At 54.0% G+C, this 27,274-nt stretch overlaps 1 protein-coding gene across 1 annotated transcript in view; it reads left to right on the top strand.

Moving 5' to 3' along the window:
- The window catches only part of CFAP46 (cilia and flagella associated protein 46), a 108,670-nt gene that overhangs the window by 27,891 nt on the left and 53,505 nt on the right, over nt 1–27,274 (top strand). The window contains exons 18-27 of the mRNA XM_050803145.1: nt 905–1,117; nt 1,341–1,506; nt 3,488–3,637; nt 4,309–4,416; nt 4,929–5,095; nt 15,612–15,743; nt 16,169–16,331; nt 22,379–22,463; nt 25,105–25,243; nt 25,947–26,130. Coding sequence (XP_050659102.1) covers nt 905–1,117; nt 1,341–1,506; nt 3,488–3,637; nt 4,309–4,416; nt 4,929–5,095; nt 15,612–15,743; nt 16,169–16,331; nt 22,379–22,463; nt 25,105–25,243; nt 25,947–26,130 — 1,507 coding nt within the window. The remainder of the gene's footprint in view (nt 1–904; nt 1,118–1,340; nt 1,507–3,487; nt 3,638–4,308; nt 4,417–4,928; nt 5,096–15,611; nt 15,744–16,168; nt 16,332–22,378; nt 22,464–25,104; nt 25,244–25,946; nt 26,131–27,274) is intronic.

Below are 27,274 nucleotides of genomic sequence, written 5' to 3'. Positions count from 1 at the left end.
AGACTGTTTCACACGTAGGCAGCCGTCCCCAGCTGTGTTAGCCCCGGGCACTGGTTTTGTGGGAGACAGTTTTTCCATGGACTGGCTAGGGGGAGGCTGGTCCCGGGATGAAGCTGCTTCCACCTCAGACCGTCAGGCGTTGGTTCGGTTCTCACAAGGAGCGCGCAGCCTAGATCCTCGGAAGGCGCAGCTGGCCGTGTGGGTGGCCCTCCCATGAGAGTGGAACGCGGCTGCTGATGGGACGGGAGGCGGGAGTGCCAGTGGCAGGAGCGCTGTGAATGCAGATGGAGTTTGGTCGACGCCCACCCGCCCCCACCCGCTTCCCGCCTGCAGCCTGGTCCCTGACAGGCTGTCCTGGTCCCGGCCCCCGGGCTGGGCACCCTGCATGAAGGGCTTGGCCGTCCTGGTCCCGGCCCTGGAGCTGGGGACCCTGCATGAAGGGCTTGGCCGTCCTGGTCCCGGCCCCGGCGCTGGGCACCCTGCATGAAGCGCTTGGCCGTCCTGGTCCCGGCCCCGGGACTGGGCACCCTGCATGAAGGGCTTGGCCGTCCTGGTCCCGGCCCCGGCGCTGGGCACCCTGCATGAAGGGCTTGGCCGTCCTGGTCCCGGCCCCGGGGCTGGGCACCCTGCATGAAGGGCTTGGCCGTCCTGGTCCCGGCCCCGGGGCTGGGCACCCTGCATGAAGGGCTTGGCCGTCCTGGTCCCGGCCCCGGCGCTGGGCACCCTGCATGAAGGGCTTGGCCGTCCTGGTCCCGGCCCTGGAGCTGGGGACCCTGCATGAAGGGCTTGGCCGTCCTGGTCCCGGCCCCGGCGCTGGGCACCCTGCATGAAGGGCTTGGCCGTCCTGGTCCCGGCCCCGGGGCTGGGGACCCTGCATGAAGGGCTTGACGTGCTCATTTTGCAGAACCTGGGTGGAGAGTCTGTCCCAGTATGCCATGAATAACTGGCTACGCTCCGCGGAGATCGGACAGGAGATCCAGGAGGCGTGGATCGTACAGAACGCCGTGGTCTACGTCCTGAACCACAACCACCACCTGATCCTGGCCGGGCGGCAGAAGGAGCTGGTGGATGCCCTGTACCACCTCCTGAGCATCGTCAAGGCCACGGGCCACAGTGGGTGTGTGTGGGCGGTGCTGCGATCACGCAAGGAGGGGCTTCTTCCCTCGGGAGACCCCGGAACAAAGGCAGGCAGCTGCGCTCCGTGGCCCTCTGCGTCCCAGCAGAGAAGGGTCGTGGGCACCCGTGCATCTCAGGCCTCCTACCGTGACCTGAGGACTCTGCATGGGATCGGGGTGTGGCCTGCGGGGGCCAAGATTCCCTCTGACAAGCGTGTCTCACAGGGACCCCGTGATGCTGGTGACGCTCTGCAACACCTTGGCGCGAGGCCTGATCATCAGCTGGATTCCAGTCCAGGCTGCTGAGAAGTCCAGGAAATTCATGCGACCAAACACGTTTCACAGCCCACTGGACGCAGGAGCCACCTCCGAGATCAAAACAGCGGTGGAGGTAGCACCTCCATGGTGCCGAGAGAGAGACAGGGTTGGGGGGAGAGAAAGGTGAACAGAGAGAGGAGAGGAGAGAGAAGAGAGGAGAAGTGAGAGGAGAGAGAGGAAAGGAGAGAGGAGAAAAGAGAGAGAGGAAAGGGGATAAGAGAGAGAGAGGAGAGACAGGAGAAAGGAGAGAGAGAGGAAGGGAGAGAGAAGAGACAGAGAAAAGAGAGAGAGAGGAAAAGACAGAGGAGAAAGGAGAGAGAAGAAGAGAGAGGAGAAGAGACAGAGAAAGAGGTGGGGGGGGGAGAGAGAGAGAGAGAGGTGTGTGTGTGAGGGGGCGGGAGTGGAGGGAGAGAGCTGGGAGGCAGCCGACCCCACCGAGACAGAGCCCTGCAGACCTGAGGCTGGAGGCTGGGGCTGAGCTTCTGAAGGCTCCTGGAAAGGCCCTGGGAGAGCAAACTGCCCTCAGTGGAGGTGACAGACGTAAGAACAATTTAGGAAGTAAAACGTCAGGGGCTCCAGTTGCTAGGAAGTAAAGCCAGGGCTGGAGAGAGGAAAGCAAGACCTGTGGGTGGGTGTGGGCCTCCCCTCGGGGCGGGCTCCAGGCTGAGGGGAGTGGAAATAGAACCAGAAATGGCGGATGGAACAGCGGGAAACAGGGACCGTGTCACCCACAAATGCAGCCGTCCCAGTGAAACGCAGCAGACCCAGTGTGTGGGACGATCCTGGTGGCCCAGGCGGATCATTTATCCCACGGAATTTGGATTTTGTTGTAATCCAAAAGGAAGGGAAAAGGGAGTGTTCACGTTGACGGATGTTGCCGAAGTGTGTGTCAAGCCACTGCCCGTTTCTAACTCAGAACAGCCTCAGAGAACCCGGGAGAAAGCCGGTTTCCTAAAGGGTCAGGGGAGTCGGAACCTCCTGGAGCCTGTGTGTGGAGCGCCCGCGGTGGGGCCGGGGCAGGGAGGCCTTGAGTGTCCCCGCAGGGGCACAGGGAGGGAGCTGTCCCCACCCTTGAAGGAAGACTTTGTGCTAAAGCTCATCCCGCATGACCCTTTCTGGGCCGTGGATAAAACCGTGGGCTGGAGAGTCTCGAGCTTGCGGCACGGCACTCACGGTCAGCACTGACGGTCAGCTGTGCTAGGCCACAGCCAGAGAGGGCCCTGGTGCTACCAGCTCCCAGTGGGGACGGCTGGCCCTGGGCAGTCAGTGTGATCCAGCCAGGATGGCCAGGAGCACCGGCTGTGGCATCAGGTGCAGGTCGTTCTTCTGAGAGGGGACCAGGGGCCGGCTCCGGGGACCTGCAGGGATCAGGCTGGAGGCTGCGGAGGGGAGGGCGCCGTGGGCAGCTCGGGCAGCTGTGAGTGCAGCTGAGCCTGTTGTGGGCCCCGGGAGGCAGCTGGGGGTGCAGAGGAGCTTCCCTCTTGGATGTGATGACGGCTGGATCCAGATGCTGAGAGGAAGCGCCGGCACTGACCTGGCAATCCGGGAGCACAGAGTGAATGGCAGAGTGAGAGGAAGCCGGCTTGGGCAGTGCCTGGACTGGCAGCCAGGTGGTGAAGAGGGGAGTCAGTGCTCCCCAAACACATTCCGATGGAAGGTCTGTGTGGAACTTGACCAGCGTTTGAAAGTTTATCCAGAAGCAAGGATGGAGGGGGAGGAAGAGGAAGGACGCTGCCCAGTAGGTGTCTGTGCTACTGAGATGTTTTACAAGGAGCAGGTGTTCCCAAGACAGCTCAGGAGTGAGAGGACCGGGGTGCACTGGAGGGCAGGTGGCAGCTGCCTCCCCGTGTGTGCGGCTGTGTCCTCGTCCTCGGCGCCTGGGGGTGGGGCTTCGTCTGCTGGGTTTTTGGTGCAGCCCTGGGGGGCCTGAGGTCTCATGTGTTTCACAGGCTGGAACAGGAGCTGGGTCCATCCATCTTTTAATGGTTTGGATCTTGGCTCAAGGTCCCCTGTTTAGAATTCAGGTTTCATGACCAAGAACACATCCATCCTAGGTCTGCGAGTTTGCCCTGAACCTGACCAATGGGAGTGCGCCCGAGGAGACGGTGCCCACCAGCACCCGGCAGCAGCTCATCGCCACCTGGGTCAAGGCCAAGCAGCTGCTACAGCAGCAGATTGGGCCGCGGCTGGGCACCGAGGAGCAGGTGGGCGCCCCTGCCCGCATCTGGCCTCCGATCGAGGCCCTGTGGACATAGAGGTCCAAGACAGCTGGGGGTGGTGGGGCCCCCAGGACCACTTGGCTCCAGATGGAGCCACCAGGGATGGCCTGGGCACTCCCTTTTCCCATTGAACTCACTGCCGCTGACTGACCTTGAGTGCGGCACGGGGCCTCCTCTGCCCACCTGTCCACGGGGTCTGTGAGCTGCTGGGCCTGGGGGATGCTGCCCTCTCCCGAGGAGGAGCGGGCCCAGGGCCGGCCCCATGAGCTCCTGGAAGGCCTGATGGAGGAGGGGCCTTGGAACCTGGCCAGGAGCCAGGGCCGAGTGGGGCCCAGGGAGGTGGGGAGGGTCCAGGCATCAACCTGCCTGGCCAGGCAGCCACCGTGTCAGGCCCACTGGTCCTTCCCTCCTCGGGGATCCCCCAGCCAGCAGACAAGGCTGCCTCACACATGGGGCCGCACAGTCCTGGGGCTCCTCGTTGTATGAGAAGATGACCTGCAGATTCACAGTTAGAAACACAGCCTAAGGTCTAAACGCTCCCAATTTCGTGGTCTGATTATTGCCATAAAACTAATACCTCGTAGTGTTCGATTCACACATGTTCCAGACTCCCCCGCACTCTCGGGCTGAGGCACTCAGGGCATCCTTCCCACCAGGGCACCAACGAGGATGTCAGCTCGGTGACCAGAGTCCTCATTGCCTTGGAAATGTACTCATGCAATGGGCTGGGCCTCATGGACTTCACTGTCCCCTCCCTGGCCCAGGTAGGTGTCCCCAGGGGTCTCCGGAGGCCGGGGGCCCAGAGGCGAGGACGCCGAGGGTCCGAGGTGTTGCCCAAGGTGGCTGGAACTCAAGCCTCGTCGTGCATGCTGACCCCCACTCTGCCCCGCTCTCCTCCACCTCCCAACAGAGCTGCGCCCCTCTGCGCACTTCCTCCAGCTTTATGCTCAGAGTCCCCGTCTCCTGGTGTGAGGCAAACGCTGTCTGAGCGGACCCTCCATGTCCCGCCCCACCCTGCGCTGCTCAGGGGCAGCCGGGGACTGCACACACCAGTCCCGTGTCCAGGACACCCTGTGGAGTGTGGGAGCTGCAAAAACATCAGGGGCCCTCACAGGCATGGACGTGGTAGCTCAGCTTTTGTGGTCTGTGGCGCAGTGGCCCTTTGCAGGCCACGCCTCTGTGTAGAATCACATGTGCTGCGTGGTCCGTGGGGCTGCAGCCGCTGGAAGGTTGTTGTTGCTAACACGGTGCTCCTTCTCTTGCCACCCACTGGAAGTTGGTGAAAATGGCTTCCGAGTGCAACTGGTCGGACCCCCTGGTGGAGCTGCAGACCCTGACGCGGCTGACCCACTTCGCCTATGCGGCACGTGACCATGAGACCACCATGGCCTGTGCTCACAGGGCTGTGGAAATGGGCATCAAGTACCTGAAGATATCTGGGCCGTAAGTAAGCTCTCATGACTGGACCAATTCCCCCAGAATGGGCAGGGAGCGCGGGCCTGGGCTGCAATCACAGATCAGGGTGCATGTGAGCCCCGCCAGGTCCCCAGGCCCCGTCCAGAAACCTTCCTGTGGGCCTCAGCCACGTGCACAGGCAGCCTCCTCCTGCCAGCCCTGGGCCCTCATGGACACGGCAGCAGTGGCCCGTGGAAAGCTGGTCGGGAAGGATTCTCAAGTCACGTGGGCCTCCCAGGAGGGGTGTGTGGCCTGCTGGCTGCGTGTGCATCGTTGGCACAGAAAGTGGGGGCCTCAGCCTTCAGAGGCTGGGACGAAGGGCCACAGATGGGGGGCTCCCACCCCAGATGGTTCCTGCTCACAGTTCCGGAGGCTGGAGGTCCCATCGAGGTGCGGCAGAGTTGGCGTCTGCCGAGGGCCCCTTCCCGGCTCCCAGACGGTGCCTCCTCCTGTGTCCTCGCATGCGGGAAGGGGCAGGGGCTCTCTGGGGTCCCTTTCATAAGGGACTAACCCTGTTGGTGAGGGCTCCATCCCCATGATCCAACCCCCCTCAAAGGCCCACGCCAACACCATCACTGTGGGGGTGAGGATCTCCCAGCAACGGAATTCTGAGGGACACGGACACTCTGCCTATGGCAGATAGAAGGGAATTCTGAGGGACACGGACATTCAGCAGGTAAAAAACTGCCATTTCTAATGACATACAGCTTTGAAATAATTTTGAATAGACAGATATGCACGCTAATTAAATTTGAAAATAAGGGTAATTTCAGTGAAAGAAAATGGCCTGTGCATATATAAATTCTCAGACGTTATCTGAATAAATTTTCCACTCTTGGAAAGGTAGATTTAGCCTCAAGTTGTTTTAGTCTCCAGGAGGCTGCCAGCCCCTCCTCTTATTTAATTCTGAGTTTTGGGGGCCAGCCTAGGGGGAATTATTATTATTATTATTGTTATTATTTTTTACCCCCCAGGGGGGTAGTTGGGAGTGAGACTATAGGCCATAAAGAATAGGACTGCGGCCGGGCGCGGTGGCTCAAGCCTGTAATCCCAGCACTTTGGGAGGCCGAGACGGGCGGATCACTAGGTCAGGAGATCGAGACCATCCTGGCGAACACGGTGAAACCCCGTCTCTACTAAAAAATACAAAAAAAAAAACTAGCCGGGCGATGCGGCGGGCGCCTGTAGTCCCAGCTACTCGGGAGGCTGAGGCAGGAGAATGGCGTGAACCCGGGGGGCGGAGCTTGCAGTGAGCTGAGATCCGGCCACTGCACTCCAGCCCGGGCGACAGAGCCAGACTCCGTCTCAAAAAAAAAAAAAAAAGAATAGGACTGCGTTGGACCAAAATAAATGGGAAAGTCGTGGTTTGAAAAGAAGCTTTTGGGAAGCGATGAGTCATTTTGCACCAGGTAATAGGGGAAAATCGTGTGACCTCCAGCAAACACATGAATGGTGGTTTCCTGGAGCCAGAAGCACTTCGGGGTCTTGGTAATTCCCAGTGTTTTCTGTGTCCTAGTTTTACCCTTTCTAAACACTGTCCTTTTTGAAAGTTTGAATATATCCACATTCTGTTGAAACCTTGAAACTAAAAATTTAGACTCTTGTCGTCATCTTAAGTTCTTCGTGCCACTCTTAACCTCCCAAAAAGCCGTCTCGAAGCGACGTAGACGATGTCTTGGGCGTTTTATCTCTCAGCCGTGGAGAGCTGCGGCAGGAAGAATCGCTGCTTTTCTCAGGCAAATCGGTTTCTTGGTGTCTTTTGGTTCTCACTCCTCACCTGCTCCTGATGCTCTGACCCCTTTGATAGATCAGAGTGCTCCAGAATAATGGGTGGTCTTGGGTGGTGGATACATGGGGACAGGGACAGTTAAATTGGGAGCCTTTTTTACAACCTTGATGAGTTTTTTTCCCCCAAGTTTCCCTCTCCACTGAAATGCCACACCAATGCTTGTCGGATTCCTGAGGCGGCCAGACCAATGTGTTGTTTTTCTTTATTATATTTTTTTAAAGCTTCCCTTGAGAGAATAGATGGTAATGGAGAGAATCATTTAACAAGGTCCTGGTTTCTCTTGCAACACAGTAGCTACACTTGCCTGCTTTTATGTGCAGTTTTGTAGGGATCAGCTTGGTAGACAGTACTAGCAGGGAAGCAACCCGTTGATCTTGGTTTGCAAGCCCGTCTCCCGTCAGTCCTAGATTAGGCCGTGTTCGGCCACGCAGGGGCGTGGGTCGATGTGTGCTGCAGTAGTGGGCATAGTGAATATAATCTACCCCGTTGGCAAAGGTGTGTACCAAGCGAGTTTAAATAATTGGTGTGGATTGGCCAGTAGCTAAGAAGTGGGCTTTTAAAGAGTGTTGAAGATTGAAAGGTTGTTTTTTTTTTTTTTAAAGGAAAAACCATTGATTGTAGATAATGAAAAGCTAGGGTTTGCCCTCTTCATGTCTCCCATCCTTCCAAATAGTTACATCCAATGTCTGCTCCCCTTCCAGACAGTTACACCCAATGTCTCCTCTCCTTCCAGACAGTTACACCCAGTGTCTACTCCCCTTCCAGACAGTTACACCCAGTGTCTGCTCCCCTTCCAGACAGTTACACCCAGTGTCTGCTCCCCTTCCAGACAGTTACACCCAGTGTCTGCTCCCCTTCCAGACAGTTACACCCAGTGTCTCCTCTTCTTCCAGATAGTTATATCCAAAACTGTTTTTCCCTCTCCCCTACCTCGTCCCCCCTATTAAAATAGAAACGGGGATTGATTGATGTCCTGCTGCTGAATACATGTAAAATTTGTACAAAAGTATCTTCTATGAAAATGATTTGTCATCTGTAGACTTGTTACCTGGGAGACGTCTTGATGTAAAATCCCATCCTTTGGGTTGTGGGTTTTTTTTTCTCCAAATAAATCTGATCTTAAAAAAAAAAAAAAGGAAAAAAAGAAAGTGGCCTCTGACTCGGGTCCCTCGCGCGCCCTCCAGAGTCAGCCGTCCCGCCAGGCCCCGTCGGCAGCGTAGCCGGACACAGAACATTCCCATTCTTTAATTTTCATGGATCTCACTTTTAGTGGCTTACCGTGTTCCATCCAGTCGGGCGATTATTATCGTCCCTAATCTTTTCCCCGTTTTTGAATACGAGGCCGTTTCCATCGGTTGTAAATGCTTCCGCGGTAAAGGTTGTTTCCCTTGAGGTTCTTTTTGGCCAATTTCCTGGGTCTAATAATCCTGGAAGATGAAACTGCCGACCCAAAGGCTGTGAAGATGTTTTCTGTGGCCAAATGGCCAGTGTGGCAGCACCTGCCAGAGCCGAGGAGCACCCCAGGCCCACGCCCCGTCTTCCCACGGCCCTGCCCACCGGGATGGCTCCAGGGCCTGTGTTGGCCACACCCGTGGGGATGCGAGGCCAACATGGGAACGTGCCAAGATGCCTTTCACGTTGGCAACTTCCACATGTTCAGGGTCTCCTGGGTGCTCAGAGGCACAAGCAGGCCAGTGCTCAAGACGGCACCGTGTACCAGGCCCCCCGTTCACTTTTCTCAATGCCCAAGATGGGGCATCATGTGCCCGGCCCCCATTCACTCTTCTCAGTGCCCAGGATGGGGCATCATGTGCCAGGCCTCCATTCACTCTTCTCAGTTCTCAGGATGCGTCATCACGCGCCATGCCCCCATTCACTCTTTTCAGTTCCTAGGATGGGGCATCACGTGCCAGGCCTCCCCTCACTCTTCTCAGTGCCTAGGATGGGGCATCACTCGCCAGGCCCCCGGTTCATTCTCCTCAGTGCCCAGACAGGGCATCACGCGCCAGGCCCCCCGCTCACTCTTCTCAGTGCCCAGGATGGGGCATCATGTGCCAGGCCTCCGTTCATTCTTCTCAGTGTCCAGATGGGGCATCATGCACCAGGCCCCCCGTTTACTCTTCTCAGTGCCCAGGACAGGGCATCACGCGCCATGCCCCCCATTCACTCTTCTCAGTGCCCAGGATGGGGCATCATGTGCCAGGCCTCCGTTCATTCTTCTCAGTGTCCAGATGGGGCATCATGCACCAGGCCCCCCGTTCAGTCTCCTCGGTTGGCAGGCACTACTGTTCCCAGGCTCTAGAGCAGGAAATGGGCAGGCAGAGGCCAAGTTGCTCCTGAGGCCACCCAGCTGGGGTGAGTGGCAGAGCTGGGACTGAACCCAGGCGATGGGCTGCAAGCACTGCCTTGGCAGGGGTGAGGCTGAGAGTGCTCAGGAGGCTGTGAGCCCTGCCAGGAGCCATGCACCTGGGACCCTGCCCTGCTGGCCTGGCGCTGCCATGTGGTGCCCCATGTTCACCAGGGGAGCTGGAGGGAGAGCGTGGCAGCAAAGGGCTGGAGCAGGGTTGGGATGGAGCCATGTCCCACTGTTTTCTGCCAACATCGAGGGGCTTTTCATTGCGAATGATCTTTCTTCCAAAACCATATGGACAGGATTCCGTGCCAGGCCCCCCTCTTGGCATCCCTCTGTCAGAGGCTAGAGGTTACGTTTTCCCTGCAGTCTGTAATACAAATCAAAAGGAAACTCGCCTGCTTTGGTGTCCCTCCCTGGCCTTCCTGTGCAGGTGGGGCCGGGGGTGCATCCCCAGCCCTGCAGCTCGGGCATAAGCAGGAGACGCCGGCCACCCACCCTGGCCCCTCAGGCCCTGGATGTGCTGAGGCTGAAAATACATCTGCCTGGCTCTGGACATGCTGAGACACCAGGCTGGGATCAGAGGTGTCTCTGGAAGTCTCTGACTGACCCCTGGCCGAGATCAGAGGAGCAGGAAATAGAACTGCCCCAGCCTTCTCAGCAGCCACCACTTGAAGCAGAAAGAAAACAGAACATTCCAAGTGGAGGTAGTTTTCAGCCTCGAATTCGAGCTCACCCAAACTGTCAGTCACGTATCAGGTCAAAATAAGCCATTTTAGACAAAAGGACCCAGAGAGTATACTTCCCATACACCATTTTTAGAAAGTTTCTTGAGGATATGATCCAGAAAAACAAGGAAGTAAACCAAAAAAAAAAAAGAGAAAGATATGTGGGATGCTAGAAATAACAGATTCAACCCGGGAAAGTAGTCAAGAGCTGTCCCCAGATGGACGCTGTGCAGAGAGAGCCGCCTGATGGACGCTGTGCAGAGAGAGCCGCCTGATGGACGCTGTGCAGAGAGAGCCGCCTGACCGCATCAGGCGGCTCAGGAGGACCCTGGGGAGGGCGGGGAAACAGAGTCCCTCACATGACGGGTGGGGACAGTTCAGTGGGGCACACCAATTAGAGAGTCTGGGAAACCAAGTCATTTACAGCCAGACTCTCCAGTGAGAAACATGGTGCTCATGATATTCCGCTTTTAGGATTAACTTGTTGACAAAGAAGGAAGCATTTTGACGAAAGGATGGATTTTGGCAATACAAAAGTGAAGGAAAAGCGCAGGTAACATCCGCTGGTAGAGCAGGAAGGATGAGCTAAGGGAAGTGTGGGTGTTGTGGTCCTCGCCGGGAAGGTGAGTCACCAGGGTCACGGTGGGGACCGGAAGATGAGAGGCTGGCATGACATTGTAGGTGCCAAGGTGATAGGTGGGGATTAAGTGTCATGCGGTCACTGGCCACACAGGTCAGTTGAAAGGGGCTACAGGGGGTCTGAGTGAGCTGAACTTAATTCATCCTCGTAAGCAGCCTGTAGGTCGAGGCTGCAGCAAGCCGTGATTGTGCCACTGCACTCCGCCTGGGTGGCACAGCGAGACTCTGTCTCCAAACAGAACAGAACAAACATTATTTCTAAGAGAAATAAACTACAAAGACAGCGTCACAGAGGTGATGGTGCACAGTACTCTGCACAGAGCCTCCTCATAACTGAGTTAGCATTACTTCCCCAAGTGTTGAGGGCACAGCAGCACACAACAGGAGGATGTCGGGGCTGGGCGCCCTGGCCCTGCCACTGCTGTGTAAGTTGACTTAAAAATCAATTTTTCTGTTAAATTAGCTAAAGCTGTAAATTTATACATACGGTAACAGGGAAAAGGAGAGGTCATATGAGACTGGAAAAATTGGATTTCCATGTGAGGACTTTTGGGAAGTCCTTTGTGGACCATTGCTGTCCTCTAGTGGCACTTGGTGTCATTGCGCCCAGCAGGAGCCCCTCTGCCCTGGGTGCAGCGTGGGTGGGTTTCCACAGCCACAGGCGGGCGATCCTGCGTGCGGGCAGCCTGGGCGCCACAGGCGGGCGATCCTGCGTGCGGGCAGCCTGGGTGCCACAGGCGGGTGATCCTGGGTGCAGGCAGCCTGGGTGCAGGAGGCTGGAGAAACCCCGCAGGCTGCTGCTCAGCAGGAGATGATGTCACCTCGCTGGTCACTGTCAGACCACAGGCCCTCCCCGAGTCCAGCAGGACCCATGCTCACATGCAGCAGACGATCAGCCTTTGTAAGAGATACTTTAAAAAGTTTACACGTATTTCAGTTCTTCATCCTAATTTCTTTCCATTTTGAAAATTATGTGTAGAAAGTCTAGCATGGAATTTGTCACAGTGTAGCTTTTATGATAGCATTTTACACTAATGGCAAAGTGGCTTTCCGTTCTTGGTGAAAAGTGGAACAGTTACTAATCAGTTCATACTCTCAATTTGTGAAGTTACCAAATCAGTTTCACACTTATGCTATTAACGTCAAGGAATTTATATTAATAAGAAATTTCATGAGATTCTTAAAATACACACAAAATGCGTAAAGAACAATAGTCTAAGAGTGTCATTTGGACCTTCCAACTCAGCTCAACATTTTTATTTAACGTTATCATCAACAGTGATTTTATATATATTTATATATTATGTATTATGTATATTTATATGTAATGTTATTAATATAAATTTAAAAGTCACCTAGTTCTGGCCTTGAAAGCATAATGGGTGTCATACTCTTGTGCTGTGAAAAAGAAAAACTGTAAAACTTGAAAATATACATGAGACAGTTGTTTTTAGCTGTTGGATAGCAGGCAGTACAAGGCAGCCATTCTTGCTAGAAGGAAATATCAGAAGTGGGCTCTGCATTCTGCCTCAGGGAGCTTCCCACACTGCAGCCTGGGGAGTGGGCCTCAGATGGAAGAGTCGTGGGGAGAAACAGGTCAGGGCTTGGGGCTGCAGCAGCTGAGATGTCTAGGACGTGACATGGGCATGTGGGGCAGGGCCCTCGTTCTGTGGAGCCACCCATGAGTCTGTGGCCTGCCTGGTGGTAAACGATGTGTGCGCAGGACTACATTCCAGGCCTGGCAGAAAACAGGTATGGAGGGGTCTGTAAGCTGACAAGATGCCAGAGGCCATCCTGTGCTAAGAGAAGTTGGAGTTATGACCAGCTCACATCAGGGGGTACCTCACTGAACTCCAGGCATTCAGAAAGACACACCTTAGCAATGGGGTGAGTGCAGACTTGCCCCAACAAAGCCTAAACCACATGTCAGTAAGATGAAGCTGAGCTACCAGTAATTAACTGCCTGTCAGAACAAAACCCAACACTCTTTAAAGGAAGTAGACACAGTCCACACTTTCAGCAGTTGAGCCCTCACAATGTCCAGCACAATGTCAGAAATTACTAGATGTGCACAAAAGCAAGAAAATGTGACTTATAACCAGGATGAAAAAAAACAGCCGATGGACCCAGCTGTGGTGTATGTTGACATGAGCAGACAAGGAGTCGAAAACAGCTGCTGTCAATATAATCACAGATTTTCAATGGAAATAACTAGTGTACAGACAGGAATTTCAATAAAGAATGGAACCTATAATAAAGTAACTGAATGGAATTCCTAGAAATGAAAAACAAAGTGTCTGAAATGGAAATGCCACTGGAAGAGCGTATCATCAGGCTGGACACTGAAGAATGATCAGTAACTTCGAATCCAGGCCAGCAGACTCTGAAAACCGAAGCACAAGGAGAAAAACGGAGAAACTAAATGAACAGAGCTTTCCGTCTGCGACCAGTGGGGCCATAGAGCTTTCACTCTGTGACCGGGGCGCCATAGCAGGGGGTCTAACCTGAGTGCAACTGGAGTCTCAGGAAGACAGAGGCAGCCGGGGGAGGCCAAAATACACACATTTGAAAACATAATGGCTGAAAATTTTACAAGTTGAATTAAAAATATCAACCTGGAGATCCAAGACTTTCAAGGAACCCCAAGTGGGATAAACGCAAAGCGAACCACGCCTGGCTCCATCGTGGGGGAATTGTAGTCACATTGCCGAAGACCAAAGACCGGGAGAAGATCCTGGAAAGAAGTTAGCATGGGCATGGATCTGTGCATACAGGAAAACCAGGGCAAGAATTGCTGCTGGCTTCTCATCAGAGACAATGCAAACCAGAATACAAAGGGTGATGGTTTTTAAGTGTTGAAAAAGAAAACCTGTCAATCTAGAATTCTATATCCGCCAGCAATAGTCCTCAGAAATGAATACAGAATCAAGACATTTTAAGACTAATAAAAGCTAAGAGGATCCATTCCCAGCCAATCCTTAGAAGAGGACATGCTAGAGGAGATGAAAAACATGAAAAATGGTAAATTTGGGGGTAAACATAAAAGACTTTTTTCCCTTTCAGTTCTTAAATTCTTCAAGAAACACTTGACCTTTTAAAGCAAAAATAAGATCCTATTGTGGGATTTTTCATAATATAGAGGCAAGATGCAGGGCAGTGGAAATACACGGGATGGGCTGAGAGGCAGCGATTCCGAGGGCCCTCCTGCCGCACGTGACGTGGAGTAGGACTCGGGTGAGGTAGACGTGGGTGGTGAAGGACGCATACTGCAATCCCCAGAGCAAGTGCTAAGAAATGGAATGAAGCAAAGAGATATAACGAAAAATCTGATAGAGGATATGAATTGGGATACTAAAAATATTTAGTTCATGCAAAAAAAAGGGAGGAAAGGAACAAAGAACATGTAAGTCAAAAGGAAAGCAAGGAGCAAATGGTGGATTTGACCCTGGTCATAACAGTCATTCCATTAAATGTAAACGAACCAGCACTGCAGTTAAAATGCAGTTTATCCCACAGAACATAGGAGCAAGACCCAATGATCAACTATGTACAGGAGACCCTCTTCAAATGTAAAGACACAGATTAAAGGCAAAAAGACGGGAGAGAGGCACCGTGCAAGCGCCAACCACGAGAAAGCTGGTGTGGCGGTTCAACGGCCCAGGCGCACTATCCGAGGTAGACCTTCCTCATCATAAAGGATTAAATCTTCAAGAAGACATAAAAATGCTAAATGTGTGTTCACCTCATAGCAGAGCTTGAAAATACAGGAAGTGAAACATGGATCCATCTACGGTTCTAGCTGTAGATTTTAACATTCCTCTTTCAGCAGCCGACGGAGCAAAGCGGGGGGACGTCACTGAGGCTACAGATGGAAGGAGCAGACCTCACTCACTGGCATTTATGGAACACTCAGCAACTGCCTAACACAGATCAAAATGTTTAGGACGGCAGTACCTAGGAAACGGAACCCTCCTTCCTGCCCTGCCTAGGTCGCCATGCCCACCTTAGAAGGTGGTTTCAGCTTCCCACCACCGGCTTGCTTTGGGCGCTACGGGTCCATGCAGGCCAAGGGGCAGCGCCTTCCTCTTTTGACTCCTTCGGGACAGAGGGGCAGAAGCAGCTGTCTGCTCCTGCAAGCAGGTCCCTGGCTCTGGACCCTGGTCCATGAAGGGAGTCTACCCGTGAACCAGCATCTTTCTCAGAGAATAAATCCGGTGCCTCCTCTGAGCTGAGCCACAAAGGCGTGCTCCCCGTCCATTGCGGGCATCCTGCCTTACTGTGTGTGGCGTTGCAGCCCCAGCCACGGCAGCACTGGAGCAGCGAATGTCCAGGGATGAGGAGCCGTGGAGCTGATGCTGCTGTTGACACCCAGGAGTGTGCGCCCAGCCAAGCTCTGGGTGCAGAGTGGACCTTCTGAGGCCAGACTTCCACGTGGGCCCGGGCAGCAGGGCCCGTAGAGGGGAGCGGCCCCCAAAGAGGGGCTGGTTCTGTGGATCTGTTGCTGCACAAGCCCCTCTAAAGATTAGTCATTAAAAAAACAGTTAGTGATTCTGCGCCACGGTTCTGGGGACTGACTGGACACAGCCAGTGAGTTTTGAGTTGGGGTCTCTCATAAGGTTACTGTGAGAGTCAGCTGGGGTGACAGTCTTGAGGGTCCACTGGCTGGATGTCCCCACAGCCCACTCCCACCATTGCCACGTGGCTGCCAGCTCCATGGTTGAGAGCATTCCCAGGGTGGCTGTCTCCAGCGCCCAGGCCACACGTGGGCACTCCAGGCCTCAGAGGACCAGGGCCTTGCATCCCTGCAGTCTGGCGAGTCCCTGAGGCTGGCTCAGATTCGGGGAGGGCGGAGCCCTGTGCACATGTGCTCATGGGCCAGGAGGTGCCCGTCTTAAAATACCACCTGTGCAGTTCACAGGTCAGTGACCGTGACCCAGGGAGGGAGGATCCAAGGTGGGCCACAGGGGTCTCCCTCCTCACTGGCCCTGTGTCCTGCAGCGAGGAGTCCCGGCTGGTGGCAGAGATGCTGTGCACGGCCACGGGCATCCAGGGCAGGAGCATCATGGAGAACCTGAAGGGCCGGAAGCAGCTGCGGCTGGTGGCAGCCAAGGCCTTCACGGAGAGCGCCAGGTGCATGGCTCTAAAGGGGCTGGGGTGGTGCTGTGGGGGCTGTGTCCATCCCCTGCTGTGCCAGACCCCTGTGCTCACCAAGGCTGTGGTCTGTCCTGTGGGCCCAAGGGAGGGCTCCTGCCAGGGAGGGCGAGGTGGACAGTGTGGCCAGTTCAGGGCACAGTCTTCAAGGAGGTGTGGTGGCCCCCTCTTGCCCTTGTACCTGCCTGGGCTAATACAGCCTGACCTTGGTGGGGGTCTGACCCTGTGCTGCCCAGAAAGGCCCACTGGGGAGGATGCAGCAGGGACACCTGAGCAAGTCACATGCCCGGGAGGGAGCAAGCGCGTGGATGGGCCCTGGGCGCCCGACCTTCCTGTCCCTCCTGGTCCAGCAGCTCCAGGTGGGCCCAGGTGGAGCCACCGTGTCATGACCTGCCCTCTTTCAGGTTTGGAGGCATCGCGGGCAGCAGCACCCTGGTGATGCTGGCCGCACGGCACTACTGGAACGCCTGGCTCCCGCTCCTGTCCTCAGCCGTCTACAGGAAGAAGGCCAAGGGTGCCCTGAAGAGGATCATTGGCATCATCAACAAGACAGAGGCCAGAAAGCAGGTGCGCCAGCCCTGGAGGGGCTCCTGACTCCCACCGAGGCCTCTATCGGGTCTTCCAGAAAGGACTGGAGAGGTTCCCAAAGAAAGACCCCACAGGCCTCCCAGAGGGTGCACCAGCACCAGCCGAGGAGGGGAGGGGGCTAAGGGGGGTCCCCAAGTGCCAGCACTGTGGGGCCCCCTGCTGGACTCGGTGCTCAGCCCTGACCTCCCCCAGCAGCATACATGCACCGAGGGGCCCTCAGAACTGGAGACACACAGCAGTGGGTAGAGAGCGAGGCCAGCACAGTCCCTTCCTTAAGCGGCTTGGTTTCTAGGCAGGGAGGACAGGCCCCACCTGCCGTGAGAGAGGGTGGCCCGGAGGAACAGCAAGCAGAGGGCAGGGCAGGGGGCAGGGGCTGAGCCACAGGTGCCTCTGGAGGCTTAAGGCAGAGTGGGGTGGCAGGGAGTAGAGCCCCCAAGGCCCAGGGGATGGGGCAACCCAGGGAGGATGGTTGCAAGAGAGGGGCCATGTGGATCTAAGAGTGCACCTCCTTCTAGGGTTGTTGGAGGGAGGCTGGGCTTGGGTCCTGGAGTGGTCCTGCAGGCCTCTACCCAAGAGCAGGAGCCTGGCCAGCTTCTCCCTGGGCACAGATTTGCAGGACAAGCCTTGGCCTTGTGGACTGGGCTTCCTGAGTAGGCTCTGGAGTTGGTGAGGGCTTCGTGCTCCTGGCTCACAGGTCTGTGGACGCAGCTCCCTGCTGGGAGATGGGGAGGCAACCCCTCCTCCTGGGAAGAGGCTGAGACTCTTGGGTTGGGGTCAGTCTTTAGACCAGGGCTGAGCCAGTCCAGCCCACTCTGAGCTCTCTTCTGGCCTCAGCCGTAACCGGGAATCAGGAGTCAGCCACAGAGAACCCACAAAACGGAGCCCTTCTAAGAGGAGCAGCCGCATAACCCAAAGCTCCAGTGGGAGGAGGAGGACAGGGGAGTGGGGCACAAGACAGCAGGCACAGGCAGTGGGCGCCGCCACAGAAGCCACTGCACAGATCTTCAGAGGCATTCCCAAGGCAGCTTCTTGGCCTGACTTTGAAAAGGCTGTGTTGGGGCCTCTGGGCTGTCCAGCCCACCCCAGCCTCTCCCTATGCTGGCCTCCTCCGGGGCAGTGCCTCCTCATCCAGTATGGTCTAGGCAAAGGGACCCTCCTGGACTGGCTCCCCCAGGAAGCCTGGGTCTGAGCTCTGCAGAACTGCCTCTGGAGCCAGACTGGAGAGTACAGAGGCAAGCCAAGGCTACTCCACCTGGCCTGCCAACCTGCCAACCCACATGTGGCCATCCTGTGGGCAAGATGCAGCTTCCTGGCCCCAGGGCTTAGCCTTCCACTGGCGCTGCCTAGCACATTTTCTGGCTGCCCAGGAAGACCAGAGTAGATTTTTACTACTTGTGACCAAGAATCCTGGCTGACCCAGATATGTGGTTCCTACAAACCTGCAGTGTCTTGCAGGGCCCCGTGAAGGGAGGGCCTGCAGATGGTGAGGTCCATAACAGACGGAGATTCATGGCCAGAGAGCCTCAGGACGGAGCCTGGATATTAATCCCTTAGCAGATACCTGATGTGCAAGTATTTTCTCCCATTCTGTGGGTTAACTTTTCACTCATTTGATCATGCCATTTGATGTACAAATGTTCCTAATTTTTAAGAGGTCCAATTTATCTATTTTTTTCTTTTGTTGCCTATATCTTTAGTGTCCTATCCCTGGTCATTGCTACATCCAATACCATGAGGATTTTCTCCATTATTTTCTTCTGAGAATTTTGTAGCTTTAGCTCTTAAGTTTAGATCTTTGATCCATTTGAGTTAATTTTTGCATATGATATTAGGTAAAGGTTCAACATCATTCTTTTGCATGTGGATATCCAGTTTTTCCAGCACCACTTGAAGACACTGTGCATTCCCTAGTGAATGGTCTTGGCACTGTTGCTGAAAATAATTTGACCAGAAATGCAAGCGTTTATTTTGGGGCTCTCTATTCTATTTCACTGGCCTATATGGTATCATTTTGCCAATACTATGCTGTTTGAGTCACTGTAGCTTTGTAATATGTTTCCAAGTTGGGAAGCATGGGTCCTCCAACTTTGTTGTTTTTCAAGATTGTTTAGCTCTTTGGGACCCCTTGCAATTCCATATGAATTTGAGGATCAGTTTTTTAATTCCGTATGAATGTGAGGATCACTTTTTAAAATTATATATTTTTTAAAAAGACTATTGCAACCCATAGAGATTGTGTTGAATACTGCTTTGGGTAGTATTGACATTTTAACAATGTTAAGGCTTCCTATCCGTGAACATGGGCTATCTTTTCATTTATTTAGATCTTTAATTTCTTTCAGCAACCTTTTATAGTTTTTAGCATACAAGTCTTTCACCTCTTTAGTTAGATTTATTACTAAGTATTTAATTTTTTAAGGTGCTGTTATAAACAGGAATGCTTTCTGTCTTAGCTTGGGCTGCCGTAACAAAATACCATAGACTGGATGGCTTAATTTATTTCTCAAAGTCTGAACCTGGAAGTCTGAGATCGGGGAGCCAGCGTGGCTGGGTTCTGGTGAGGAACATCTTCCTGGCCATGAATGCCTGGCTGCCTTCTCACCGTGTCTTTATGTGGCACACACACCCTGGCTGCCTTCTCGCTGTGTCTTCATCTGGCACACACAGAGCCTGGCTGCCTGCTTGCCGTGTCTCATGGCACACAGAGCCTGGCTGCCTTCTCACCATGTCTTCATGTGGCACACAGAAGGAGACAGCAAGCTCTCTGGTGTCTTTTCTGAAAGTGCACTAACTTTATCGTGAGGACCCCACTCTCGTGACCTTATCTAACCTCGGTTACCTCCCAGAGGCCCTGTCTCCAAATACCACCACAGTGGGGGTTAGAGTCTCGGGATATGAATTTTGGGGGCACACAGCTCAGTCTGTAGAACTTTCTTCCTAATTTCCTTTTTGGAGTTTTCATTCCTGGTGCATAAAAACACAGCTGATTGTTGTGTGTTGATCTTGTGCCCTGCAACTTTTCTGAATTCATTAGTTGACTCTATTGCTTTCTTGTGGATTTGTAAGAATTTTCTCTGCATAGGATCATGTCATCTGTGAATAGAGATAGTTTTACCTCTTCTTTTCCAATGTAGCACACACAGTCTGGCTGCCTCTCACCGTGTTCTTCCTCGTTATCCAGTAGCTCTGGTCAGAGCCTCCGGTGGAATAGCAGCAGTGGAAGCAGCGACCTTGTCTTGTTCCTGGTCTTAGTGAGAGAGCTTCAACCTCACCACTGCATGTGGCGTGAGCTGTGGGTTTTTCCATAAGGACCCTTCATCATGTTGACGAATTTTCTATTTCTAGTTTTCTGAGAGTTTTTTGTCATGAAATAGTGTTGGGTCTTGCCAGATGCCTTTTCTCCATCCGTTGAGCTGGTCATGTGGTTTTTCTCCTTTGCTCTGTTAATGCTGAATACTGTGCATCACGCTGACAGATCTGCCCACAGTGACTGCCCTTGCACCTCTCACAGATCCCACTTGGTCATTATGAGTCATCTTTTTAATATGCTGTTGGATTTCATTTGCTAATCTTTTGGGGAGAATTTTTGCATCTATGTTCATAAGGGATATTGGTCTATAACTTTCTTTTCTGGTGATGTCTTTATCTGGATTTGATAACAGAGTAATGCTGGCCTCACAGAGTGAACCCAGGAGCGTTTCTTTGTCTTTACATTTTTGAAGAGTTAATAAGGATTGTTGCTAATGCTTCTTTAAATGTTTGATGGGAGTCACTGATGAAGCCATCTAGTCCAGGATTTTTTTTTATTAAGAGGCTTTTGATTACTAATTTAATCTCTTATTATAAGTCTGTTGAGATTTTCTGTTTCTTCCTGAGTCAGTCTGGGTGTGTTTGGAGGGATTTGTTCATTTTTTCTAGATTATCTAATTTGTTGGTGTGCAAATGTTCATAGGATTTTCTTATAATCCTTTTTATCTCCCTGAGGTCGGTAGTAATGTCTCCACTTGCATTACTTATTTTAGTTATTTGAATAGTCTTCCTTTTTTTTTTTTTTTGTTAGTTAGCTAAAGGCTTCTCAATTTTGTTGACCTTTTTAAAGAACCAACTTTTAAACAATAGACTTTATTGTTTTTCTGTTATCTTTTTTTGTCTGTGCTCTGATCTCTATTATTTCCTTCCTTCTGCTAGTGTTTTAGTTCCTTATGATGTAAAGTTGGATTATTGATTTGAGATCCTTCTTTAATACAGCATTTGCCGCGGTGAACTCCCTCTGAGACTGGCTCTCACTGCCTCCCTAAGTTTTGTCTAACGTGCTTTTCGTCACATTGATTTAGAGCCGCAAAACCAACTTAGATGTTTCATGTCGTTGAAAAAGCTCTCAATGACGTTAGGGGAGCAGCTGCAGACTTTTTGTGACTTAGTATTTCAGAAATTTTGCTGCAATATCTGTAATTAGATAGAGCCGAATGGTTAGCAGCAGACGTATTCGAGTCACACACCACCGAAGTTCGGTACCAGCGGCAAACCCACAGGGGCTGCAGCAACCTCAAAGTGTGTTACCAGTGCCAAATCTGCAGCGGGCTGCAGCAACCTCAGTTCTTGCCTCCTCAGAAGAGAGACTTCAACTGAGGAGCCTAAAGCAGAAGGAGAGACAGAGGCACGTCTCAGAGCAGGAGTGAGTTTATCAGAGAGCTTCAGAACAGGAAGAAAGGGAGGGAAAGCACACTGGGAAGAGGCCGAGCGGAGACCTGAGAGGTCACGTGCATGGCTCAGCTTTGGCTTGGGGTCTCCCACTGTTGTGGGACTTTTGCTCAGTTCAGCTAAAGACGGGGTCCTTGTCACACTGCCACAAAAGATGAGGCTTGTAGACAATTTGAAGGGTGAGAAAGGCAGGGTTTTATTGGGTAGAAAGGAAGAAAAGGGGAAACAGAGGCTCTTAGTGAAGCGAGAGAGTGTTTCCCGCCAGTGCACTTCCCACCTCACCGAATGGATCCCAGGTTCACCTGGGAGGAGGAGGGGCCGGGCTCCTCCCCGCTGCAAATGGCATGAGCCTCTGTGTCTCCCCCTCAGTGCGCATTCCTCCCAGTGAGCAGGCCGGTCGGAGAGTCTCTGGGGGCCCCTTCCCACCTGGCTGTCTCAATACATTGACCGACTTCCAGGGTCTTGCGTGATTTCTCCCCAGACGCTTCCCTGGCGGTGGGCTGTCTGCATGCACGGTGGCTGCCCGCACTTGGGAGGGGCCGCACGCCCAGGGTACTTACTGGAGTTTTGCACGTGCTCACTTGAGGTCGTCCCTTACCAGTCGCGTGTTCCTAGAGGGAGGTCATAGGCCAGGGAAGCTCTGCCATTTTGCCTCGTAGTGTGTGTGCTTGAGCCCGCTCGCCCAGCTCCTGAGATCTCATCGGGAAGCTGCTCATCACCAGTTTCAGGTTTTTTCTGTCTCTTGGGAGGCGGCCTTTCCCTGGTGCTGGCTGAGACCAATTATTATTTTAGAGAGACGGTTAACAGCTGCCGGACCGTCACCTGATAGTTGCCTGAAGTTCCTGGTGCGGGGCGGGGGGCCTCTCCTGCCCCGCTCATGTTTGACTAGCTACCTACTATAACGAAATGAAAAGCAAAACGATGTCAACCTAAAAGGAAGAAGCTGAGGCAAAATTGGTATAAGTAGAGAGTTTGCCTGGGCCAAGCTTGAAGGCTGTCATCCGGAAGCATCGATTCAAGTGGTCCTGAACATGCATTCCAATTAGAGGCAGTTCCAAGTGGGTTTTTAAAGGGAAATAAGAGGCAATTCCTGACTTGTTTGCCAAGAATTTACATTAAAATAACTTAAGCTATTAATTGGCTGTATATTGTTAAGCTTTAGAATGTGGGCGATAGTGGCCGGTACAACATTGTCAGGTTAATTTACAGCAGCTATGGCAATAGCAAGCAGTTTAAGGAGACTCAGAGGGGGAGTTTCTTAGCTCGTGGTGAAAGACTGTCTTGCAACTTTCAAATATACGTGTCATTTACTTGCGTTACTTTAGGAGAAAGAGAAGACGCTGCTTCTGCACCAGTGGCCCACGGCTGACTTCCAAGGCGGCGGGACGACCGAAGGATATTTTCTTCCAGGTTTGTAGCAGGACAGACAGACCCATGGGCTCCAGGTACAAGGAAAGGGAAGGACTTGAGCCCAAGTTTAAACATGTGTTGCTTTTAAATTCCCGTGCCCTGACATGAAGCCACCTGGCAATAACTCCAGATAATGTCTGTTCAGCGTTTGACGCATGACAGGCACCTGAGTGCTCTTCAGGAATGAGCTCATGAAATTCCTTTTCAATATACAAAGAAGCCAGAGCTGGCTTCTGACTGTCCATGAAAAAAGTCAAACTCTGTGAACTATTTGAAGGGATTGATGCTGGGCCACATGTGAGGAGCGTGATGCGTGACCCAGCCCCAGGAGGTCCTGAGAACATGGGCCCACGGTCGTTGGTTTACAGCTTTGTTTCGTACATTTTAGGGGAACAGGAGTTACAGGCAGAGACATCAAAATACGTGTCTGGTGCACATTGGTTTGGTCCAGAAGGTGGGACAACTCAGAGGGGAGGCTTCCAGGTCACTGGCAGATTCAAAGACTTTCTGATTGACAATTTGTTGAAAGAGTTATTATCTAAAGACCTGGAATCGATAGAAAGGAATGTCCAGGTTTAGATGAGGAATTGTGGAGACCAGGGTTTTTATCTTGCAGATGCAGCCTCCAGGCTTCCGAGCTCTTATCAGACAAAAAGGCACCAGACTCTTGGTTAATTCTCCCCTGGCTCAGGGAACAGCCCTGGAGAGGGAAAAGGGGATTCTCAACAGGATGTAGCTTTTCCCCGCAAGAGACAGCTGCGCGGGCCCCACTTGAAAGTGTGTTGAAGAAAGATATTTGGGTATAAAATACCTGGATCTCTTTCAGGCCTGCGATCTGTCGTGTGATGCTTTGGTAGAGTCAGACTGGAACTTGGTGTCTTACTGCTACAGAGCGTCCACTCCGTCAGCCCTCAGAGCTCTGTTTTCATGTGGATGCTGGTCCATTGTGCCTGGCTCCAAAGGCAGAAGGGATGTGATGAGACCTGTCCACCCTTGCCCCCTACCACCCCCGACCCCACCAAACTAGTTTTTCAGGTACACTTCGGAAGGCCCTGGGCCAAGAGGAGGGTCCATTCAGTTGGCTGGGGGGCTTACAGTGTTATTTTTGGTTTCGTGAACCTTGTCCAGGGCCACACACCCCTGAGTCCAGAGTGGACACTGTCACCCCTGGTCGTGGCTGCCGTGAAGTCTGGCCTCTCGGCTGTGCTGACAGATAAATCGCATTTTTCTAGCTCCACAAAAAACGTGGACACAAAACAGCTGCAAAACAAACATACAAAAACACATACTGACTTTAGAACAATAGAATCATATTAGAATACCAATTCATGTTTATAGAAAAAAAATTATCTGCTAAAAAAGTTATCCCTGTTAAGAGTCCTCATATGTATTTGGGAAATCTTTAAATGCTGTGGAATAGAAAAGTGGAACCTACCTTGAGCATCTAGAGTCTATTTAGAGAGGCAAAGTTGATTTAAAATAATAAACAAAAGTGTGGCCACGTGTAATTACTAAGTTGAGTACTAACCCCAGCAGTGTGTGTGGCTTGCTGGTCCTGCAAGCACGAGCCCGACGCACACAGCAAGTCCTTCCACTGAGAGAATAGGCTGCGGCAGAGAAAGGGTTAATCCTGGGGTGGCTGAGCCGGAGATGGGGATGCAGCCGCAGACCCACCTCCCTGAGGAGTTTGGGGGTCTTGAGGGTTTTGGAGAGGACGGAAGTGTGGAGATGGCTGACTGCCGGAAGAGCGCAGGGTCTTGGGAAGGCATTCCTGGGCCGGTCCCTATCGTGCTCCTCTGTGGGGGACTCCACACTGGTTGCTGGCATTCAGGGTCTGAGAAACATCCTAAGTGATCCTTCAACCAAAGCCTTAGGATTCTTACATCAGAGACCCCATCTACAGGAGCGATGGGGTCCAGGCGACTTTTAACAACAAGGACGTGGCCAGGGCACAGCCTGGTTACTGCTCAGTTATAACTACATTCTGTCCACAACCGGGCATGTGATTCTTGTCAGCCCTGGGGGTTGTTTCACGAGGACAGAGATGTGGATCAGAGCACCAGGACCCACCCTGCTGGCTTCGTGCACTTGGGGGCACTGACGGCCCACGGGGCGCCCTGTGAAGGCTGGGTGGGGCTCCCCTCCCAGCTGGCAGGCGGTTTCTGCGTGTGCCCCGAAGGCGGACACCTTTGCCTCTGTGTGTCACATGGCTCTGCTGCCCGTGTGGAGACTCGGGGGCTGTTCCCGTGCTGCGGGGCGCCAAGCGTGTGGACTCCCAAGCGCGCACATGGCGCTGTGTCCTCGGCTGCGGGGGAGCGTTCCATGGAACTCCTGAAAGGACCCCGAGTCCTGCTCTCCGATCTTTAATACGTGGAAACACAGGGCTGTGTCTGTGAATGCAGAATTCTCCAAGCAGATGGAGAGTGAGAGGCAGAAACCAGCAAGCAGACAAGACAGCTGGAGGGGCCACGCAGGTCCACAGCTCACATCAGCCCTGCAGGGCATGCGCCGGCCTGGGCACCTGAGAAGCCACGGTTCCACCTCAGGGGCACTGTGATGGGCAGCTTAGTCCGGGAGGTCCGAGGGCGCCTTTGATGAGGGATCGGGCAGCTCCAAGGACACCCCTTCTTCTCCCTCCCAGGGGCTGAGGACGACCTGACGCTCCGTGCTGCGCTCTATGGCCTGCTCTTCCACAGCCACGCCGACCAGGACGACTGGGAGGGTGGCCTCAAGGTGCTGGACGAGGCCGTGCAGGTGCTGCCAAGGACAGCCCACCGCCTGTGAGTGATCCAGACACTGCATCCCCACCGGGGGAGTGCTCCCCCACCAGAGTGTGCTCCCCCCACCACGTGCTGCACCCCTCCCCGGAGTGTGCTCCCCCCACCACGTGCTGCACCCCCACCTGGAGTGTGCTCCCCCACCGCCTGCGGAACCCCCTCCCCGGAGTGTGCTCCCCCCACCCCCTGCTGCATCCCTGCCCGGAGTGTGCTCCCCCCACCCCCTGCTGCACCCCTCCCCGGAGTGTGCTCCCCCCACCGCCTGCGGAACCCCCTCCCTGGAGTGTGCTCCCCCCACCCCCTGCTGCACCCCTCCCCGGAATGTGCTCCCCCCACCGCCTGCTGCACCCCTGCCTGGAGTGTGCTCCCCCCACCGCCTGCTGCACCCCTGCCCGGAGTGTGCTCCCCCCCACCGCCTGCTGCACCCCCGCCTGGCGTGTGCTCCCCTGCTCCTCGCTGCCCCCCTCTGCCTGGGCCTCCGCAGGTTCCCACTTGTGCTGGAAGACTTGACTTCCCAAGGAGAATTCAACACAGGGAGAGCGGGGACTGAAAACCCCACACAGCCCCGAGACCCCCACTCCCCTGGACTCTGCTTTGCTTTGTCTTTTTAAGCAGGAAGTGGAGGAATAAGTCCGGGCCGCATCACACACGTTGAAAATTCTGCCACCCGATCCCAACATTGGTTTCTCACCTTCCCTTTCTTTAGCTTGATCTTCAAGCATATGGTCATCGTGAAGGCCAAGCTCGGGCAGAATTTCTCGATGGAAATACAGAAATTCAAGGCCGAGAGTGAGGACTACTTGGCGCACATGTGGCACCGCCTGGCCCTGAACTCGCCGAGCGAGTCTGGAGAGCTGGCCTGCTACAACAGCGCCATCCAGGCCTTGCAGGTGCGAAGCCCTGAGCGTGGGTGCACGTGGTAAAATGTGTCCTTTAGCAAAAGGGAGAACCGTGTGGACAGAAGCTCAGCCGGGACCTGGCGTGGGCGGCACGTAGAGCAGCCACGGCTGATGGTGCAGAGAATGCGCCGTGCGGCCCCGGGCACTCCTCTGGCCGACCAGTCAGGGATGATGGTTGGAGCTGGTTTCAGTGGTCCCTTTCCAGCATGCAGGGGTTGTGGTCAGGTCCTTGTCCCTGAGCAGGGTGAGGGGGCCAGAGGGTGATGCCCCAAGTAGTAGCGCCCTGGAGGCCCAGGAGCCCAGATGGGCGGGTGGCTGCAGAGGGGAGCAGGGCTGTGCAGGGCCCTGGGATGTGGGCGTTCTGGGGACGTTGGCGTCTCTTCCCCACCCCCAGGAAGGCGAGACGGGTGTTCCCCTCGATGCACTTGGGGTGGGCTTGGGAGGAGGTGGGCGCTTTGGCGTTGATTTGATGCCTCTGCTTGTCAGAAGCAAGGGCCATGTGGTGCGTACCCGAGAACTTCATCTCGGGGATGAAAAGGCATCCCAGGCCCCTGGTGTGAAAGGCATGAACCTTTCAACATTAGTGAAGATCTTAAAAGGCTTTTCTGTTACACAGGCTGTTTCTCTGGCTCAGAGCAATCCTCCCCTGAGGTCTTTGGATTGCTCTGGTGTCCAGGCAGCCCTTAGCGTTGGGAACTGAGGATGACTGGGGGTCTCTGACGGTGCTGTGTGAGTGCCAGCTCAGGGCACTGGGCAGTCAAGGCAGACGCCCGGGTACCACCATGGGGGAGCCACAGGGAGCCACTGCGCCTCTCTCCGGGGAGCCAGAGGCCACGTTGTTCCTCAGCAGTTGCCCTGCTGGGGTTGGTGGGGATCAGGCGAGGACCTGGCCTCCTCCAGGGAAAGCAGGAAGGGCCTGAGGAGGGGAGGCTGCGGGGCGACTGGGGAAGGCAGGACCCAGCCGAGTCGCACTGGCCGTCGGGGCAGAAGCCCTTGAAAGTTTTCTGTCTTCACTTACCCGGGTCCTTCCTCCAGTTGTCTGTTTTGTTAAAGGTACAATGTGATGTTTTTAGTGAATTCTCAGAGTTATATAATCATCACCCACACACAATTTCAGAAGGTTTCATCACCTCCC

Source organism: Macaca thibetana, chromosome 9, assembly GCF_024542745.1.
Source record: "Macaca thibetana thibetana isolate TM-01 chromosome 9, ASM2454274v1, whole genome shotgun sequence".
NCBI lineage: Eukaryota > Metazoa > Chordata > Mammalia > Primates > Cercopithecidae > Macaca > Macaca thibetana.
Note: the sequence above shows the minus strand (reverse complement) of the source record. Positions and strands in the feature narration are given on the sequence as shown.